Consider the following 19,576-nt stretch of genomic DNA (forward strand, 5'->3'; position numbering starts at 1 on the left):
GATGTTCCAGTTTCTTATTATTCCATTTTTTTGTTTGTTTTGTTTTGGGCATTATTTTCACTTAAAGTTAAGAGAAGAAATCCATAAATTTCTTTCGTATTTGGAGGATGCTCTCTCGCGCCAGCTCTTCTTTTTTAGTAAATTTAATTTTAAACGTGAAACGCAGCAGCACATCCCGATGGTTATTGTTGTGGGTGTTGCTCTATATTCCCGTGTTTGTTGCTGCTCCAAGTTGCGTTGCCCACTTAAATGTTTCGCCTGCCATTCTCGTGTACGCTGCAGGGAGAGAGAGAGGAGTGGGAGAAAGGATGGCAACAAGCCAAAGGAAAACATAATTAATGAACTTTTTAATGAACAGCAGAGATTCAGATGAATGAATGTGGGTGTGTTGGCAGGATGGGAAGTTGGGTTCTGGTGTTTGTCTGGGGATGGGAGCGAGGTGACACATTTTAGAGTTTAGTTTAGATAATTTCCAATGCCGAGAGTTCAGTTTTAATCGATAGAATGAAGAGCACAGGTGCACGCCGTAAGAAGACAAGGGATTTATTGTTATTACCAAAGACCAAACAACAAAATCACTAGTCTTCCATACGGAATGCACTCCCAAGGAGACCCAATCGGTTAGTCTGGATGGAGTTACGATGGAAGCACTTAACACCTGACACTTGTTTACCGCTTTGCAAATTAATCGCGCTCGATGGTTAATCGGGTGTTGGGTTGCGAGTGTTGTTATTTGTGGTCGGTTTGGGGGGTTAGTCAAATGAGAAGGAGTGCATACTTCTTAGTCTGATTGCGACACCAACCTCTGTTGCAGCAGATACTGGGCCATTTGTATTTGCTTGGGCGTGCCCGAAATGGTGATGATGCGATCGTTCGAGTTGGGCAGGGGCTCGTCGATGGTTATGTACGCACTGGACTCGTTCCGAATGCGACGGATGCGGCCGCCTCCCTTGCCAATGATGGCACCAGCCAACTGTAACAGAAATATATTATTAGTACCCTTCTTAAAGAGTTCAAGACTTGAACTTACCTCCTTTGGAATGGTGACCTGTGTGCTGTTGTTGGGGTCATGGCCCTGCGGTATGTTTGTGGAAGCATTCGGGCTCCCATTCGGACCGCCATTGGCTCCACCGCCGGCATTAAAGCCGCCTGCGCCATTAGCACCGCCCAAGGCGCCTACACCGCCGTTGTTAGCACTTCCTCCGCCACCCAGGCCATTGCCCAAGCCGCCTGCTCCTCCGGTATTCTGGCCAAAGCTGCTCAAACTAGGCAGCCCACTGGTGCCGCCCTGGCTTTGGGTAAAGCTACCCAGACTTGGCAGTCCCGTGGCTCCTTGGGTCTGGCCAAAGTTGCCAGAGTTACCGCCAAAGTCTGTGGGTCCAGCGCCTCCGAAACCGTTGTTGCCAAAGCTGCCGCCACCAAAGGGTCCGCCAGCTCCACCACCAAAGCTGTTGCCCGCAAATCCTCCTGCACCGCCACCCGTGTTGCCGAAACCGTCGACATCACCGCCGCCGCCATTGGCCCAGGGATTGATGAACGGATTGTCCCGCTGTCCCATGCCAGCACCAGCAGTAGCTCCGCCAGCGGCGCCTCCACCAAAGCGATCAGCGCCGCCCCGGCCACCGGCATTGCCACGTGCACCGCCAGCACCAAAGCCGCCGCCGCCGCCATTGCCACCGCCGGCAGCTCCACCTGCAGCACCGCCAGCACCACCGCCATTGCGATTGTTTCCGCGCTGACTCGGCCGGGTGCTGCCGCTGCCAGTGCCATAGCCGCCATATTCATCCGCGTAGACGCGGTCAAAGTTCATGGGGTCATAGTTGTGTATGGCGCCCTTAATGGGCGTGTCCCGCGTGAGAGTGATCACCTCGCGCACCGCATCGATGACCTGGCTCTGCTTGCCCACGGTCTGCACCACACGATCCGTGCTCTGGGGCGCCACATTTGAGAAGACCTTGAGGAAGCGACATCCAATGCGCTGTAAAAAGGAAATAAGATGTTATTAGTAAAGATTTAATATATAATAATAATTAAGCAACGTTGTTTAATCTATATAGAAATAGTTTTAATAGTTTTCTATCTTTTGACGTTGGTTTTTCAGGTACCAATAATTTTGTAGCAAATAATCTAGGATACACCCCGTGGCTTGGGTAGGCTCATTGGCCATTTCGAAAACCAGTTTTCTAGTCCTTAGGCCAAGTGCCTGCAGTTTCCACAGAATTCAGGACAAAGGACACACACAGCGAGCGAGCAAGCGGGGCAAATGCTGGTCAAGGTTTACTGAAAGCCGAGTCGTCTCTAAATCAATTTGGCCGTGACACTGCCCCTGGGTCCTGACCTGAAACCCGCTCTATACATACTATACGTATGTATATGTGTGTGTAGTGTGCGCATCCTGCATCCTGCCACAGCGGGCAATGGCTCCTAATCAGCATGAAGCAGCAGCAGCAGCAACAGCAGCAGATGTTGTACAGTAGTTTCTACCTGCGCTGCTGGGGCAGCTGTCTGTCTGCGATGCATGTAAAGTGGCAGGAAGTGCTTGCCCCCGTACATCTCGTATCCTCTTCAATGATCCCTCCCTCCTGCCAGTCTTCCTCCTTGCTCCCTCCTTCGTTTTTCCCCCGTCTGCGGCGGAAGTGTAAATGAGAAATTCGATAGCCACTTACGACGAGGGGAAGAATAAGGGACTCGCTCTGATTTCCGAGTGTGTGTTTGTGCGTTTGGAGGAGCCCCCGTTGCCTCTGCTTCATGCCCCCACCTCGTTTCCCTTGGGCTTTCCTGTCCTGTCCCTAGTGGTACCCTGTCCGCGTTTCCCATTTTTATTTTGTGACCGCCGTCGCCGATTGCATCATTCCTAAGCCCGTTGCGTGCTCTCTGTATGTATGAGTGTGGCAATGACCAAAGGCTGCGTCATGTCATGTCGGTTGCCTGCCTCTGCCTCCTCACCCCTGCCAATCCCAGGCGACAACTCGTTGCGTGTGCTCCAGACAACAATGGCGACATCAAAACGCTCAAGTGTGTCCCCCCTTCCGTTGCCCCACAAAATGGAGGGAAAGCGTTGAGTCACACACAAACACACAGAGAGAGAAGCGGCAGGACCAAGTTCCATGTCAGTGGTCGGTCGGTGAATCAAAAATTATTAAATTTAAACATGACAACACGGACTGTATCTACCATTTCTGGCTGTGTTTGTGTGCGTGGCTTCCGAAATATGGATGTATGTAGCATACTTTTTGGCCGCCTTTCGAACTGTGAGAATGTGAAAATTATGTAAAATAGCTAAAGCTAATGGCTCGCGGATTCTAAAGATTACATTAATTTTTGGTAATCATTTTTGGCGCCCAAGGGGGTCAGTCTAGTTGCCGCCTACAGGCGTTAGTTGGCGCCGCTGAGTCAAGCAGAGGCTCAACAAAATTGAATTTCTTGAATTTAATTAATTAATCTAACACAAAGTTATTAGGTTAGTTGCTTTGCACTTATTAGTTAGGATAATTGTTTAGTTATTAATCTCTTTGCATGATTAGGTAACTTAATGAGCACTTTATACCTTTTAAAGACGAGAAACTGGTCATCAACCAGCTTAAACGCGCACATTTTCACTCCGAATTTTAAGTATTTAATTATTTTTCCTCTTTAATTTGTAGTTTGTTGCATACGACACTAAAAACGAGAGCAGGACTAGCAGAAATAGCTAAAGTCAAAGCAGCAGCAGGAGCAGGAACAGGAGCTGGCGGACCGTGCCCGACCAGCGCCAATGTCGAACTAATTGGGTTCAACGATTGCCAGTTGCCATGTAAGGAGAAGAAGACGCAGGCAGAGAGAGAGAATGAAAAAAAAAAGGAAACACTCACACAGGCACAAAGCCAGAAAGGCAGAAAGGAATACACAGGCAGAACACCGAAAGCAGCGGCAGCGGCAGCGACAGAGGCAGAGCATGTGCGCCGTTCTGCTGCTGCTTTCCTTTCGTCCTGCGGCTGCTGCTGCTGCTGCTCTTGTTGTGTGTGTCATGGCAGGCCAAAAAGGATACGCAGGCAGGCAGGCTGCTGGGGCAGCTGCTGCTCGATTCAGCTCCCGCTGGCAGCAAAACGGAACCGGTGTATTTTTCAGCTTGCCTCGCTTAAAAATGAACGAAAACCAAAAAAGTTTCCTGCTTTTTTTTCTCCTTAAAACGCATGCGCAGGGAAGAGCAAAAAAAAAAAAAGAAAATAAAACGAAAGTAAATGTTATGAGCATAATCCCACAACACTACATAACTCTGTACATGCACGTGTATAGTGTGTGTATAGTGTGTGTGCTGCTGGCAAGTGTTGAGAGGAAGGAAATTAGGACAGCCATTAAACAACAAATCGCCTACGATTGATATGCAAACATCCTGGAAGAGCAAGTAGAAAAAAAAAACGTATAAGCGCAGCATCCTTGTATATCCAGGGAAACCTCTTCCATTAAAGGATTGCAGCCAGCTTACTAATGCGCTTAAGATCAGGCTACCAGTGGAATGAAGGAGAACGCATCCCGAGAGAGCGTTACTCTCTGCCTGCAAATGGCAATCAAAATTCACTTACGACAACTGCAATTAAAAAACTTTTACATTCTTATGCACACACACATACGGACAGAGAACGAGAAGCAAACAACCGGGGGAAACCAACGTAATTGGAGAACTCTGCTAAGACACAGGGCTAAATTACTGGGCATTAATTACACGTGTCGAGAACTGAAGCACCAAGTTCTTTAGATTAAATATGATGGGGTTTTGTCTATTGCAGAAGTTTTGAGAACCAAACAATAGTTGACAAATCAATACACCAAATATCTTTAAACTATTACAAGTCTCAGACATCTAAAAACAAAGGGACTATGTCCTTTTCCGGCACACACATAAAGGAAGGTCTTTATTAACTGAAAGGTAGATCCTTTCTTTTCTTAATATATAAATAAATAATTCAAGCTTGATCATTAAATAACCTCCTAATCCTAAATGATATTATTTAAAGTACATTTAATACTAATACTTTAAACACCAGGGAATATAGACATTTCGTTTCGGTGTCATGGCCCTGAGAGCTAGGGGGCAAAACTATTAGGAGAGCTCCTCGGAACAAGCTCCTTGGTTGAGCTAGCTGTCAAGGATGGCACAAACAAGGCGGAAGGAAGCATCCAACTACTAATTTGATGCTGAGCGCACCAGTGAAAAATAAACCGGATATTGACGAGACTCCACCGCTCCTCCTCCTCCTCCGCCTCTTCCGCCCGCGAAAGTTTCCTCCCATAAACTTATTAATCAAATGATCAAAGGGAGCCCCAGCCCAGCAGACCTAGAAAGGAACTTGCTTTGGCTGCCAGAAAAATTATCAGGAAACCAGATGTCGGTGCTGCCAGGACTCGTTGTCGTTCGTCTCAGCTGCCGCTATCGAAGGAATGCCTACAAAGGGTGTCTTTTTCATGCCTTCAGTTGCTATACAAGGTCACACGGCGTTGGAAACTCGCTTTTAATGTCATTATCTTTTAAAATGGAATTTCAGGCAAATTAAACTAAATTAGGTAGCACTTTCAGGCAGTTGATAACTAGTGCTTTGACCTCATTTTAAAAGTTTACTTTAATTAACAGAGACTTGCCTTGCGCCTAGGACTCTCTATACGTCGTTATTAAATTTAATCTAAAGTACATTTTTTCCTTTCCTCAAATGAGTTTGAAGGACTGAAGCATAGAGAGGGAACAGCTCTAATCGAAGATGAAGGAACACCCTATATCTTGCCGGGTTGTATGTGTATGTGAGTAGCACCTGTTTGGCATTCATTAAGACGAACAGCAAGCAACAATTGTAAGCCGCAGGCAGCCAGAAGGAAAGCCAGGCAAGCAGGCAACGCAGCCTGGAACAAAAGCCAATGGCACGCTCAATCCTCAAATGCATTTTAGGGCATTTTGGATTTAAAACACACATATACACACGGGTACAATAATGGATGACGGCTGCAGGATCAGCGTGATGGAGTCGAAGTAGAAGCAGCTGTCGCTCATTATTATAAGAAGAGCCAGCAGCAGATGCCTCTACTCCTGAATCTCCTTCTTCTTGGCACAGGACAACATTTTAAGGGGCAGCATGAAATACGAAACATGAAACAGTTGTCTATGAACCGTGGCCATTTAAATGTATACTATAATACTATATATATAGTCAACACATGTACAAAAAATGCGACAAATTTGGAGCTCTACTTGGCGATTGGGGGGGAGAAAATGTTTTAAAAATAATCCTGCCAAAACAGAATGCAGCTCTTGGAGAGCAGCAGAGCCTCCCCCCAGAAAGTAGATACATTTAGAGATATAAGGAAGCCCAGGGCAGAAATTATGATAACCCCAAGCGATGAGCCAGCAGGCAAAACCGGCTTTAACAGAAAGTCAGAGCGGGAAGCAGCAAGAGAATGAAGCCAGGCCAGGCCAGGAAAGGAAACAGCTGCTTGCAGGGCCAGTTGTGGCTGCCTGTTTTGTTTTTTTTTTTCTTCGCCGCAACAAAGAAGACAGTAAAGTAACGAGGACGACTTCCTTTTCAGAAGGAAAAGGGACTAGAGAGAAAAAGGTACAAATGCCAAGACGACAAACACATGCTTGGCTAGCTGAAAACGCTGCTCCACTGCTGCTGCTCCTGATCATCTGCCGTGGCCATCAGAGCATAGAATAAGGCAGCTGCAAGGATGCGGCGAGCCTCATCTCCTCACAACGCGTCTAAGAAATTCATAATAACAAAACAGAAAGCCAAGGAGAAGGAGAGAGAGAGAGAGAGAGAGAGAGGAAGGCTGTGGGAACTTAAAGACGTAAGCTTTTTGTTTGCCGCCGCGGACTTGTTGACCTCCATAAAAGCAGCCCTGCAAATGGGTAAAAAGATGAATATGCATGAGCCGTTGGGGGGGTGGAAGGTGTTGCTGCCACATTATGTGCATTCAGGAGGCACCTTTCGCAAAAGGCAGGACATCATTCCAATTAAAATGCAACCCCACTCATCGCTAATTAATGAACCAAGCCAAATCGCATCCAGGAAGGACACGCGCTGAACCTAATTGCAGGTAGGTGCGCGGGAGTCGAGTTTTCCAATTGACTCACTCGAACGCATCCCACACTTTAGAAATAGGGCGCTCCCCACCATCATTCCTACTGCCTTAAATTGCGAATTGCGCAATTGAAAAGCGTTTGGCATGTCCCGGTTGCTGGATGCTGGATCCTGGCTGCCGACCCAATGCACTGCTGCCATTCAGATTGCCGGTGAAGAGGCTGGCAAAGTGACAAGTGCGTTATGAAAGCGGTGGCTCAGGCGTCAGCAACAGATTCCCCAACTGAACGTCATTCCAGACCGTCCTATCATCGATGGAACTGCATTCTGCTGTCGCTGCCAGAGAGCAAGGAACTGCGCAGATGGAGGAGCCAGGACCCGAGAGCACAGAGCTGGCTCGTAACTCGTACAAAGTTTTCGATTTAACCAAGCGCAAAGTTATGTTGACGGGTTTCAGCTTCACGTGACTGCCGCAAACGTTCGGGATCGTCAAAAACATGTCAGAAATTCACACTAACTATGCGGGCTTCCTCACGTCCTGACCTGCATCTCCTTGGCACATAGCAAATACTCCTGCCACCGCCGCTGTCGCACCATTCGGCGGTGGTGGTAATAGGCCCAATTAAGTTAGCCTTCATTCGTCATGGCTGGCTAGCGATGTTAGTTGACCGCAGGACGACGGATAGCCGTGTGAACGCACATCGCACATGCAAAGGCATGGGAGTTTTACATGGGAAATAGCGGAAATACTTGAGCTAAATATGTAATCAGCCAAGGCCTTGGTAGAGGGGACACATAAGGGCATCAATAAGTGACAGGTCGTGTGGTCCGGTCCGTCAGCTGTTGGGTTTTCCCACACAAAGTAATATACTGACCCAATTCATTATTGAAACAAAATTACCAAGATCGATACATAATTATGCCGTAATTGAGGTATGACAATAATTATAAATTATCTACCTTTGACAATATAAACATAACGATTTCAATTTGAAATATTAATAATAATAATACAAATGGGGAAACAACTGTTTTATAAACTTAATCTTCTTTACCCTTAAATTATATGAAAATTATATCGGATTCAGTTACTTACATCGCGTATCTCCTTGATCTTTTGTCCACCTTTGCCGATAACGCAGCCGGCCAAGCTCTGATGGATGAGTAGGCGCACATCAAAGTCCTCATCGCGCTGGGTCGGAAATCATGAAAGAGCGCTATCATTAGTAGGGATCACATTTCGCATGGCGGTGGCACACTTACCTCCTCAAAATATTTCAGCATTTCGGTGATTATCTCCAAAGTGGACTCGATATCCGCCGAGATTTGGATGGTTCTATATCGAGCGAGCAGTAAACGTGCATAGAAAGTGGTTTGGTTTTTGTTTTTGTTTTGATAGTGAGTGATGGCGAAAAAAGAGAGAAAAAGAGTGAGGGGAAACGCATATTAGAATTGAACATTAACTGGAAATTGTTTAAGGTCTAAACATTGCTCTTATTTTTTTTTTTTGTTTTCTTCGGGGGACTAGAGAACAAACTTTGGTACAGAGATATTCGGTGAGATTTAGATAGAGAAAGAGAGAGAGAACAAGAGGGAGAGCGAATGAGATTTCAGTCCCTGTTGCCTTGTTTCAAAACAACAATATACCACACAAGGACACACAAGACGCTTGCTGGGATTCGGGTGTGGATCGGTGGACAAATGCATGATCTCGGATGCGGATCTCGATTCTTGGCTCATGGCTCCTAGCCGAGTTCAGTGGAATATATATACATATACATATATACCTCAGGCCGTGCATTTCGGGATGGGTGGTTGTTAATCGTGGTACTTGGGGTGCATTGCGGATTAGTATGCGATTAGGATTAGGATTAGCCGGAGAACGAGGGCGAGACGGAGCGAGTTAGACCTGGATGGCGATCTGGGTGCTTCTTGCTGCTTGGGCCAGGCAAACTACTACAGATATATACTGGCTACAACTAGATACTTCGGGACACCGGGTGCCTGCTTCGGGGGAAGAGACATCCATCACACATCACAATGTTCATGATAAATATATATATATATATATGGGTATAACTAGCGCATACAGGACATACAAAGAGAGAAAGAGTAGAGAGAGGGAGAGAGCTGAGCTCAGCTCAGGTCACTTCGATTCTCTCCGGTGGAGAGATGCGGTGGTTATAATCTAGTAATTGGTAAAAGGTTAAAGATTTTTATTGTGGTTTACCGTTCGGGGCCTTGGGAATCGTCGACAGACACAGTGGCTTTATACTGTGCCGCACCACACACATATTTCATTCGGAGACGGGCAGGCAGGCGGTTGTTGGGCGGGCGGGCGTTTGATGGGCGGGCGGGCGTTCGGTTTCAGATTCAGATTCGGTATCGGTATCGGTCGATGGGCAGACAGGCGGGCGGGCGGGCGTTTGTTGGATGGTCAATCGGTCGAAGGGCGGCCGATATCGGTTCAGTTTTTGATCGGTTGGGTTGATTGATTCGCCGTTTTCATTCGGTTTCGTTACATGGATAGAGATATTTCACAGGGAAAGGGGGATATAGGGAACCCACACACATGGCACATGGGAAGGGGAGTCCCCAAAACATATATATTTATATATATGAATATTAGAATATTTATATATAGGCGTTCATAGGCAGATTTTGTAGCATAATGTGTGCACGGCAACAGGGGGTGCAAGGCGATTTCAATTCGATTCAGATTTTGACATCGGGCCAGTAGTTCGGATACAGACACAGATCCAAGGTTACCCAGTACCCGGGCGGGACATACATATAGACCAGAGACCATGGACCAGCGGTGCAGAGTGATGGTGCGGGCGGGCGGGCGATATATTTGGTTGGTTCGGAGGTTCGGTTCATATCGGTTCGGTTCGATTCGATACGATTCAATTCGAGATTCGATTCGAGTTCGGTTCAGATGAGCGGTTGAAGATTTGGTTTTATATATGTTGGGCGTGCGAACCGACGATAGTTTGGTTTTATTTTCAAATCGAAATCAAAATCGATTGATTCATTGGTTACATATGGGGTGTACGCAAGAATAGAGAGAGAGAGAGAGAGAAGAGAGAGAGAAAATTGTTCATTTAGTTAAAAGGTTAATTAGCGTGTAAATTTATCGTTTTATTTTCATGTGGTTCTTATTGAGTTATACAAAAACTATTTTATTTTTTTTTTTTTTTGTCCCGATTAAATAAAGCGCCTGTAGTATATATTTCATTTAACACCCAAGCTTCGTGGATTAATTTCCTATCGAAATGTTGTTGTACTTGGAAGCTTCCTTTTTTGAGTAACGAAACGATAAATAAAGAGTAAAATAGACTCAAAAACGGTAGCCAAAGACATAGATAGTGAGAGAGTATGTAAGAAAGAGTATTAGCTGAGTGCAGAGACCCGAGTTAGTGAGAAGCGTGTTTGATTTTCGATTTCTTTCTAGACTTCTCCAGGCTCCTACGCCCAGAGAAAGAGTGATAGAGGGAAAAGAGTATCAGAGAGAGAGAGTAGGAGAGAATAAGAGTAGGGAAAAGGGGAACCTGGACCGGCACACAAGACAGAATTCTCTTTCTAGTTCGGTTCGGTTTTTGGGGGTTTTAGGAACTCTGGTTCGAGCTTGTGATTGAAGGACGGAGATCAAAGACTAAATGACTGACTGCCAGAGACAAAGTCAAGAGAATTTTGAGATAGTGGTGGACAGAGTAAAAGAGAGAGAGAGTGGGAGACAGAGTTCACTAGAGAGACACACAAAAACGGAGGCAGACGCTTTCGGGATTCACTGGGGGACATGGATTCGATTCGATTAGGTTACTTTTCGCTTGAGAGTTTCTAATTTGTGGTGCAACAAATAAAACATAATTGTAAATAATACCAGACGCTTCAATTGTGAATTATGCATTTTGTGATTCTATATTTTTCATGGTTTCATGATTATTGAACTTAGATTTAATATAGTATTACCTGAGTCCTCATCTTTTGAATGTGCTGTCCTCCCTTGCCGATCACAGCGCCAGCAATCTGTAAATAAAATAATAAGGAAAATAATTGTAGGTTAATATTAAGTTATTGGTTTTATTTAAGACTAAGCACTTACACTGCTTGGTATCAGTATGCGCACTGTCTCCTCGTTGCGGCGGTTACGCTTCTGGTCCTGTGGTCCCTCCCCTGCATCGTTCATTTCGCGCTTCATTCTCAGTCTCTCTGCAATTGAAAAGGCGGAATTTGGCATTCGATTAGACTCGCAATTGTTTTAGCCAACTGTGTATGTTGATCTCTAGCCCGATTTGGCTCAACTGACACATAAAATCGAGCTGCCGGAGGCACAAACTCTAGGCAGCAGTAAGTCATTGTGGGTTGAATAACAGAGTTGACAATGTAGCTATTTTTTCTTTAATTATTAAATTTAATTGGAATATTTCAAATCTATAATCTAAAAAAAAGCTCTTTAAAAAGTGTACATGTGTTTCTATGTTTATATATATTTTTTTTGAATACAATTTATACTTCCCAGCAATGTAGAAAATTGTAAACTTGTGCCAACAGCTGGAAATCTTTGGTTTATAAATAGACTAGGAAAATGGATTTCTTTGTATCGTAGCTATTGTTGGATAAGTTTAATATAAATTAATATTCAAAGCAATCTTTGCTTTAGTAATGCCTAAAAATCTTTTAAATAAATTTGGCTTCATTAAGACAAGAGAATAAGTTCAAATTTTATTAAGTTAAACCAAGTCAAAATCTATTATATACATTTATTATTATTATATAAATTATTGTTTAATTCCTCAGCCCACTAAAAAAAGAGTATTCTCCTTTTAAAAATCGTTCACCACTGATTAACAGAGCCCAGAGAAGGCATAAGGTGAGTGGCAGGTTTTGTTGCCATTGTTGCCCACCGCAATTGAATAACAATTCAATTCAGTTTCCATTTCAGAGCCAAGCTCTGCTCTGGGCTGGATCCGATCTGGTTCGTGCCGCAGCTGCACTTGACTGGCGATCAAGCATCTCAACAACGCCCCGCGCTGAGCTTCCAATCTGGGTAGCATCAATCAGCAGGCAAGCGTTCAGTGCCACCTCCACCTAGTCACCTCCTATTTGGGACCCCTCCTGAAAGCCCAGAAAGCGGAAATGCCAGACAACCAACGCTCAAAACTAAACCCAGATGCTAGTATATAAAGGTATTCTCTTATAGGAGTGCAGAAAATGATTTATGTATATATATATTTGTTGGCATAATTGAGCGAACCGCCAGCAGCATGTGCAATAATACAAAATGTAACGAAAAATTATAAATTTATAAAAAAGAGCCAGCGGGTATGAGTGTATATATGATACAACAATTGTGGGGCTTTGTGTGGAATGTGCTCTGCCCACAGGAAAATAAACTGTGTTCATTTTTTGCTTGCCTTTTCTGATTTGAAATATACCCTTTCAAAACGAGCTTTGTAATTTAGACTTTTTTATGGAGAATAGGATATGTTTTCAATCCTTGATAGAAGAATTTGAAAAGCATTTTTGAAAGTAAAGATAGAAAAATATCAAAGCTTAATCTAAATAGTTTAAAGCTTAGATTCCTTCAAGTATAATCATATAGTTCTTGAATTTAAAGAGCATATACCAAGTCGGTAAGCCACAATTCTGCTTAATGCTTTACTTTTTTACGTGGTCTCAGATGTCAAAACATCAATTGTCCGAGCTGCTGCCGCTGCTGTTAAGTTGTCAAAAATCTGTCCGATTTATGAGCAAACAGCAGCGGCGGCACCGACGGCGACGGAAGATTAAATGAATTTTGTCGAGGGCCCAAGAGGAGGCTCTAAAAATGACTCGGCTTGAAATTGAAATTGTCGAGCGATGGAGTACAGGTAGAGTGTATTATGTGAGGCCTGTGTGTGCGTGGGAAGAGCTTAAAGAAAGGGTTGCCACCACCACCTTCGATTCGGAGAAGATGAGGTCGTTGTATGGATGAATGATGCAATTGTGAATTGCTGGAATTTGGCCATCGTGAGATGTTCTCTGGCTTAATTACTTTTTAAAAGAGCTTTTCCAAGAAAATCAAGCAGAGGTCAAAAGCACAAGCCCCTCGATCTTAATAATAGGTCTCTGCGAATGCCCAAACTAGAGTTCTTAAGTTTTTCAGGTTTTTATTACATCACTGTGTTAAGTACGAACATGTTTTTCCATCACAACTTTACCTCTTTTGTTTTTTTAAATTAGTATCACAAGAGTTCACTTAGGATTTTTATTTTCCTCTTTAATTTTGGCAAATATCTTATAGATTTTTCTTTCACATTCACAGACTTTTTTCTAGTAGTTACATAACACTCTAAGCTCTGAGGATCCAACAAATTCGAAAGAGCCAGTGTGCAGGAAGCACGGCCCGTGGGTCCTGAACAAAAACTAATGAACACAATTTAGACAAACTGGCGCTATTTATACGGGAAATCCGTCGATATGATGCCTAAGGGTTGACCAATCGGAAGCTATAGGATCGTTATATGGACAACGGAAGTTGTCGACCAATAGAAATCGTACAAATCAAGTGACAATACCGAAAAATAGGGGAAGTGACCGCTTATAGACACCGGATGCTAGGCAACCAGGATAATTGTACTAAACTGACCATAACAGAAGCTCTATACGAACCATGGAATAGATAAGTTCCTATGTACGAAAGGCGGGCAGATACTCCATATACAAATATATATAACTATATATATATATATTGAGGGAGGAACATTGCACTTTTATTGGAACTCTACATATGTGAAATATGGATTTATACTATATAGTAGAGCCCTCCCAAATATATACTATATATGAGGTTATATACTATATCCAACCAGCAATTGTATAGTAATTCTCGTACATGTGTGGGCTGCGTAATGAATTTATAGTTCGACATTAGACTAATAACCCAGGGCCTGAAATATGGCCACAAGAACTGCAGTCTTTCTTGCAGCTTTATGAATTTTCGATTAACTTCAGCTGATGTTTTCACATTACGCATATTTCAGGGAGCTGGCTAAACGGAGGACTACCAAAGACAATAATGGGCGGTACCCTGGCCGTTCGTTCGTCTAGGATAACAAAACGTTTAACTATTGATAGAGCAATTCTTTTGCCATATAGTTCCTTGGACTAAATGCCTGTGAAATGCAACAAATTGCGCTGACCTGGACAAATATCATTAAGGGGGAGGCAGCGGCCTTCCACCGATGACGTGGCATATGGCAGTGCCATCATTATCCTTAACTGTCCCAGCAGTTGGATCTGACGCACATGCATTATTCAGGCAAATTGCAATAATTTTAAAACCTCCACAGCACTTCGGGATGAACTCCCTTAAGACATTTGAATGTGTGTATGCTCCACATAGTTAATGGGCCCGCCGCCGTCTCCCCCAGCACTTGTCTAATAACTAATGATACTCTGAGAAATTCAACAGCCGTTCCAAATGGATTGGGGATCTAATTATAGAGCACAATTTCAGTGTGCCATAGGGAAGTTTTAGGCCGCAGGAGCAATTTCGAAGCGGAAGTGGCAAATAGGGGGTGGCAATCTTCACTGCCTACTTTCCTTTTCCACTTTATCAGCAGCACCTAATTCCGAGTGCAGTTTGCTTGCGGTCAGGCCGAAAAAGAAAGCTTTTTCTACTCTACAAACATTTACACAGCTTCCCAGTTGCTGCAGAAAAACAAAACGTAAGCATAGGAAAGGGTAGTAAAGCAAAGGCGGAGCGAGTAAGCAGGCAGCAAGCTCGCATTCCTGAAAGTGACATAAATGACAGGTAAGCAATTATGTGAAAATCATTTGATTGCTGTCCACATCCTGTTCAAATAGCTTTTGACAGCGCACACGCGTCCAGCCAACCAACCGAGCCAACCCAACCCAACCCAACCACCACTCCCTCCTCCTCCCACCATCATCCCCACCAAAAACCGAAAATCCCATCCACCAGCAGCAACAGCGAGAGGGACAATAATTTAAGTTGCTCGGCCAGGTGAGCTGAGCGCTTGAAACCTTTTTCCCGTGCATGTATCCCCTCAGGCCAATACACTAATACACAGGTGTATAGGCTGACCACAAAAACGCAAGCACCACAACAACACCACCAGCAGCAGCAACAATGGCAGTACAAAGCTGGACAGGGGAAGCACAGTTGCAGAGTTTATGTCCAGCAAAACGTGGCAGGCCACATGAAAACGCGGTTCGTGGTTACCCACCAAAAACATAAAAAAAAAGCATAAGAAAATATATACATGCACACTCGTAAGCTCTCGTTTTCCTTGCCTTTCTTTTTTTTCTGGCCCTCTTCCTTTTGCCACCTTTTAGGTATTCCCGATTATCAGAGATGGGAGCGTGATAGGATCACTGATCATTAAGCTTAAAAACTACAGAGCTGTTAATTATATCTATCTATCTTCCTTAGAAATGAATTTTTTTCAATAATCTGTTATAACTATATATCTTGTATTGCTATCTATTGCCAGATTCTTAATTAAATATATCTCAATCGATTGAACCTAGGTAAAGATTAAGATCTTTATAAACCCTACAAGATTTAAGGCTTAATCAAACTATTTTTAAAAAAGTCGTGTCACGTTTATATATAATATATATCACGCCCCTGGCCGTACGTACTGTCCCATTCCATACCTCTGGCTGTGCTTTTTGCCAGCGTAATTGGGCGGCGGGTATATGCGTTCCAACTCTATAATTTAGCGGAAAAACAGCTAATGGACGTCATGTCTAACCAAAAAAGAAAAGGGGGAAGGAACCAGGTTGTGGATATGGCCACAAAAGTTGGGGGTATAAGCGGAAATGCATAGAATTGACAATTCCCATCGCCCATGCCGGTAGAATAGATAGACGCCCCTCGGACAGAGTGTGCTGTGTGTGTGTGTTTGTGTATTGGTGTTGTGTCCTGTGTTTGTGCTCTGTGGCCTGTCCACTTCAAGGCTTTTATGGACATGTCAGCGTGCTTAGCGAGTGAGCCCGGGGCGGGTGAGCCGACCAACTTCTGCCATCGCGTGTGTCTCTAAGGCTTGGGTGGAGGAGTGGGTGTGGGTGTTCAGCTGGTCCCTTGCGCTAATAACTAATGTGCTTATGGCGTGTGCCATGTAGTTGTTGCTGCTCTATCGCACACTATTCTATTCCATTCTATCTCGGACTACTCTGCTCTGTTTAGTCGTCCTGTTTTGTTCTTTTCCAACTTCCACAGACTGCCGGCTATAGTTCGACTTGCTACACATAGGAAAAATAATATACAGAACTTTATTATTGTTTATTAAACCAATTTATTTGAAAAAGTAAGAAGAAAATAGTTCCATATAATTGAGCTACTGGCTTTAATATTTTATTATGATTGGGAACTGGTCCTTTGAACGATATTTGTTACCAATAATAATAATGATTAATCAATCCTAACTCATGTCTCAGTGTAGTTTTTTTCCCCTAAGTATACCTGTTCCCTCACCAATCGTACAGCCCCCAAGTTGTTGCATTATTAAAAGACTTCGATTGAAAAGTACTTTCCTTCTTTTCGCCCCCACCAAAGCCAGCCGCCTTCATCCTTTATTACTTTGGCCTTATCTAGTTCTTCGTTTGTCAACTGCATCTCTCGACAATCCATCGTTGGCTAATTAATTGGAAATATAAGAATCGTTTCGCAGCAATAGAAATACCAGTCAAGGTTTTGGAATTCAATAAGACTGGGTCTTGCTTGGCTACGAAACGTGTTCCAAGTGTTTTGCATAAAAATATTTGCCGCTTCTTCTTTTCAACATTTTTCGTCTGTCATTCGAGACAAAAGCAATCGTCGGAAATCATTGAGTGGAACATGTTTTGCGAATGCTATTGAATATATAGTTAAAGGGGGGAGTACAGAGAAGGGATTACCATCGAATGGCACACTCTTGACGTCGAAAGCTCTCGGTAGAAATCTACATTTCACTGGGAGCGACAGGCCTAGTTAACCCGTATAAGCCCCACATAACATAAATTTATTAAATTCACCTAAATGCGGGCCAAGTTAGCCGAGATTTCTCTCGACCCTCCGTATCTCAACCAGAAAATAGATTCATGTGGGAAATTAACAACATCAAAGCAACCTACATACACAGCCAACAACGACAACAACAACTTGCGGCACAATTGCAGCACCGCAATAATACTTTATACTTTTTATTTATTTCATTTTGCCCATGTTAAGCTGATTGCATTGAAAATATGGCAAACAGCATACATTTTTCATGATACGACTACATGAGCAGCACAGAACGCAACGAAACAAACACCAGCGAGGGGAAACAAATAAATGAGAATGTGCCAGCTAGGCCCTACCGACACACCAATGTGGGAGAAATTTCACATTTGAATTTAGCTTTTTGGCCATTCTTGATTTTTGGCTAAAACACCAAGCAAACAAACAGCACGATACCTACTTGTCATGTTCTTTATTCAACGATGACAAAATGTAAAGCTCGCAAACTAAGCTGGAAAGAGTAGATATCATGGAAAAGATATGAATAAGAATTACAAAAAATATAGTTTTAGGATAACTAAGAAAATTGATTTGGAAGTCATATGATATGCCTAAAACTATATAATTTCTATACACATTTTTGATGGATCGATAATTATAAAACATAAAATGAGATACTTTTCGTTATAAAAAATCTACAAGGAAATAAGTAAACAACTTTGCTGTTTTTTTTTTTTTTTTTTTTTTCCTCGAAGCAAGACAACTTGTCTAAAAGAGATTTGATTTTAATTAAAAGAAGTTTCATAGAATGTAAAACCAAAAACCTTTAGTTTTTTTTAATAATAGTACCTTTTAAAATTTGATAAAACTTCTGTTTAAGAAATTCGTGAAATGAAACATCTAAGAAACTGACCGCAAGTAGACGTTATTTTGATCATTTCTGGAGCTGTATCTATGCTAAATTTAATGAGATTTTGAATTTAACAAATGTATTTGTGAACAATCTTTGCTGTACAGTATTTGTTTGAGAATTTAGTTCAATGTCAATGAACGCGCGCGCGAATAGCTGTGAAATATCTTTTGGATTGCTTCACTCGAAATAAATGCTAGAACAACAACAGCAACAAGCTCGGCAAAACGGCAACAAACACGAAAATAAATCAACCAAACAAGGCAAATAAAAGCGAATTTTTGCACAAAACTGGAAATCTAAACAAAGACCAGGCGGAATCGCCAGCCAAAGAACAAAAAGCAAAAGTTGGAATCTGCGACGACTCTCAAAAGTTGTGCAAGCAAAAAAAAATAATCATTGGAAAAAGAGAGTCGAAATGCCAGAGGGTGAAAGGGCGGGGGATGAGCACAGGGGGGTATTTGGGGGACACAATGAGGTTCGTTGGTAACGAGCTGCACCCAACAGCAACTCTCTTATTGAACGGTTATTTGCCTCTCTCATTAGCGCTGCTCCTCCACCACCTATTCTTCTTCTTCTTCGTTGCCCCCATCGATTGATGCTACAACAACAATGGGCCCAACTATGTATGAATAAAATATAGGTTAGGCTCTTTCCTTATTTGTAGGCTGGCGCGAGCGTTGAACCCGACTTTTGCTATCGCCGCTCGGCAGCGTGGGAGCCTCGTCGCTTTTGGAGTAACGAAACTATTTTGTTTTGATTTTATCTCTGTAAATTATAATGAAATTATATGCGCCGGTAACCGCGTGGAAATACGCGAAAGAAAAGAAAAACAAAACAAGCCACTAAAGCGGATGGGGCAAAAGCAACAACAATGCAGGCGACTCTGTACCTCTGGTAAAAGCCGGTACGCGTGCGAGCGAGAGAGAGGGTGGGCGAGCGGGCGGGTGGGAGCGCCAGCGGCAGAGCGAGAGAGAGCTAGGAATATTTCTGTGTGCCCTGGTGGTTGTAAAAAAAAATGTAAAAGTGAAGCGCCGAAGCCAAAAGAACGATCGGGGGTGGGGGGGTGGCTAAAGCGGAAGAAAATCGGCCTGCACGTACTGTATGTATTGGCAAAACTTTTCGCAGAAAATGTATTCGGGAAAACACAACACCGCGCACACACACACAGCCACACTTGCACACATTTTTCCTGGTTTTCGCTTTTCTTTCGTATCTCTCCCAGCGCGTCCCCAGGAAAAAACAACTCACCTATCGGGATGCCTTTGCTTTCTTCGGGCTGCTAATGCGCTGCTGCCACAAAACTCGATCTGCTGCCGGTACACACAAACACCCAATTGTTATTCAACACGTTTTGCCTGCGAGCGTAAATTATTGTTTAAAATTGATAGCACAAACACACTTTAGAGTTAAAATGCACAAACGATGAGTTGCAAAATGGCGTCGGCTATCGATAGCTATTATAAATCGATAGGTATCGATATTCTACTATCTAATATTCGAACCACATCTGATACTACAACCAAATGAGAGTAACAGAGTTTCGCCTATGGAATTCCCCAGAATGAGAGCGTAACATAATTTTCTGTTAAAATGAGAGCGCTAACAGAATTTGCTTATGGAATT

At 43.3% G+C, this 19,576-nt stretch overlaps 1 protein-coding gene across 3 annotated transcripts; it reads right to left on the bottom strand.

Moving 5' to 3' along the window:
- Positions 1 to 113: 113 nt before the first annotated feature.
- Positions 114 to 19,391, bottom strand: HnRNP-K (Heterogeneous nuclear ribonucleoprotein K). 3 transcript variants are annotated; one of them, XM_017169688.3, is made up of 9 exons: positions 19,202 to 19,390; positions 11,152 to 11,258; positions 11,019 to 11,075; positions 9,277 to 9,320; positions 8,310 to 8,382; positions 8,143 to 8,238; positions 1,031 to 1,978; positions 804 to 973; positions 114 to 276 (listed from the first exon to the last, which is right to left on the bottom strand). In XM_017169688.3, exons 2-9 carry the CDS (start codon positions 11,245 to 11,247, stop codon positions 246 to 248), a joined length of 1,515 nt encoding a protein of 504 aa, XP_017025177.1. In that variant the 5' UTR covers positions 11,248 to 11,258; positions 19,202 to 19,390; the 3' UTR covers positions 114 to 245. The 3 variants fall into 3 exon arrangements, with proteins under 3 accessions (XP_017025177.1, XP_070140024.1, XP_017025178.1); XM_017169689.3 differs by having other exon boundaries at positions 146 to 276; positions 779 to 973; positions 19,202 to 19,391; XM_070283923.1 differs by lacking the exons at positions 9,277 to 9,320; positions 19,202 to 19,390 and having other exon boundaries at positions 11,152 to 11,214.
- Positions 19,392 to 19,576: the final 185 nt, after the last annotated feature.

Source organism: Drosophila kikkawai, chromosome 2R (genome assembly GCF_030179895.1).
Source record: "Drosophila kikkawai strain 14028-0561.14 chromosome 2R, DkikHiC1v2, whole genome shotgun sequence".
Lineage (NCBI taxonomy): Eukaryota > Metazoa > Arthropoda > Insecta > Diptera > Drosophilidae > Drosophila > Drosophila kikkawai.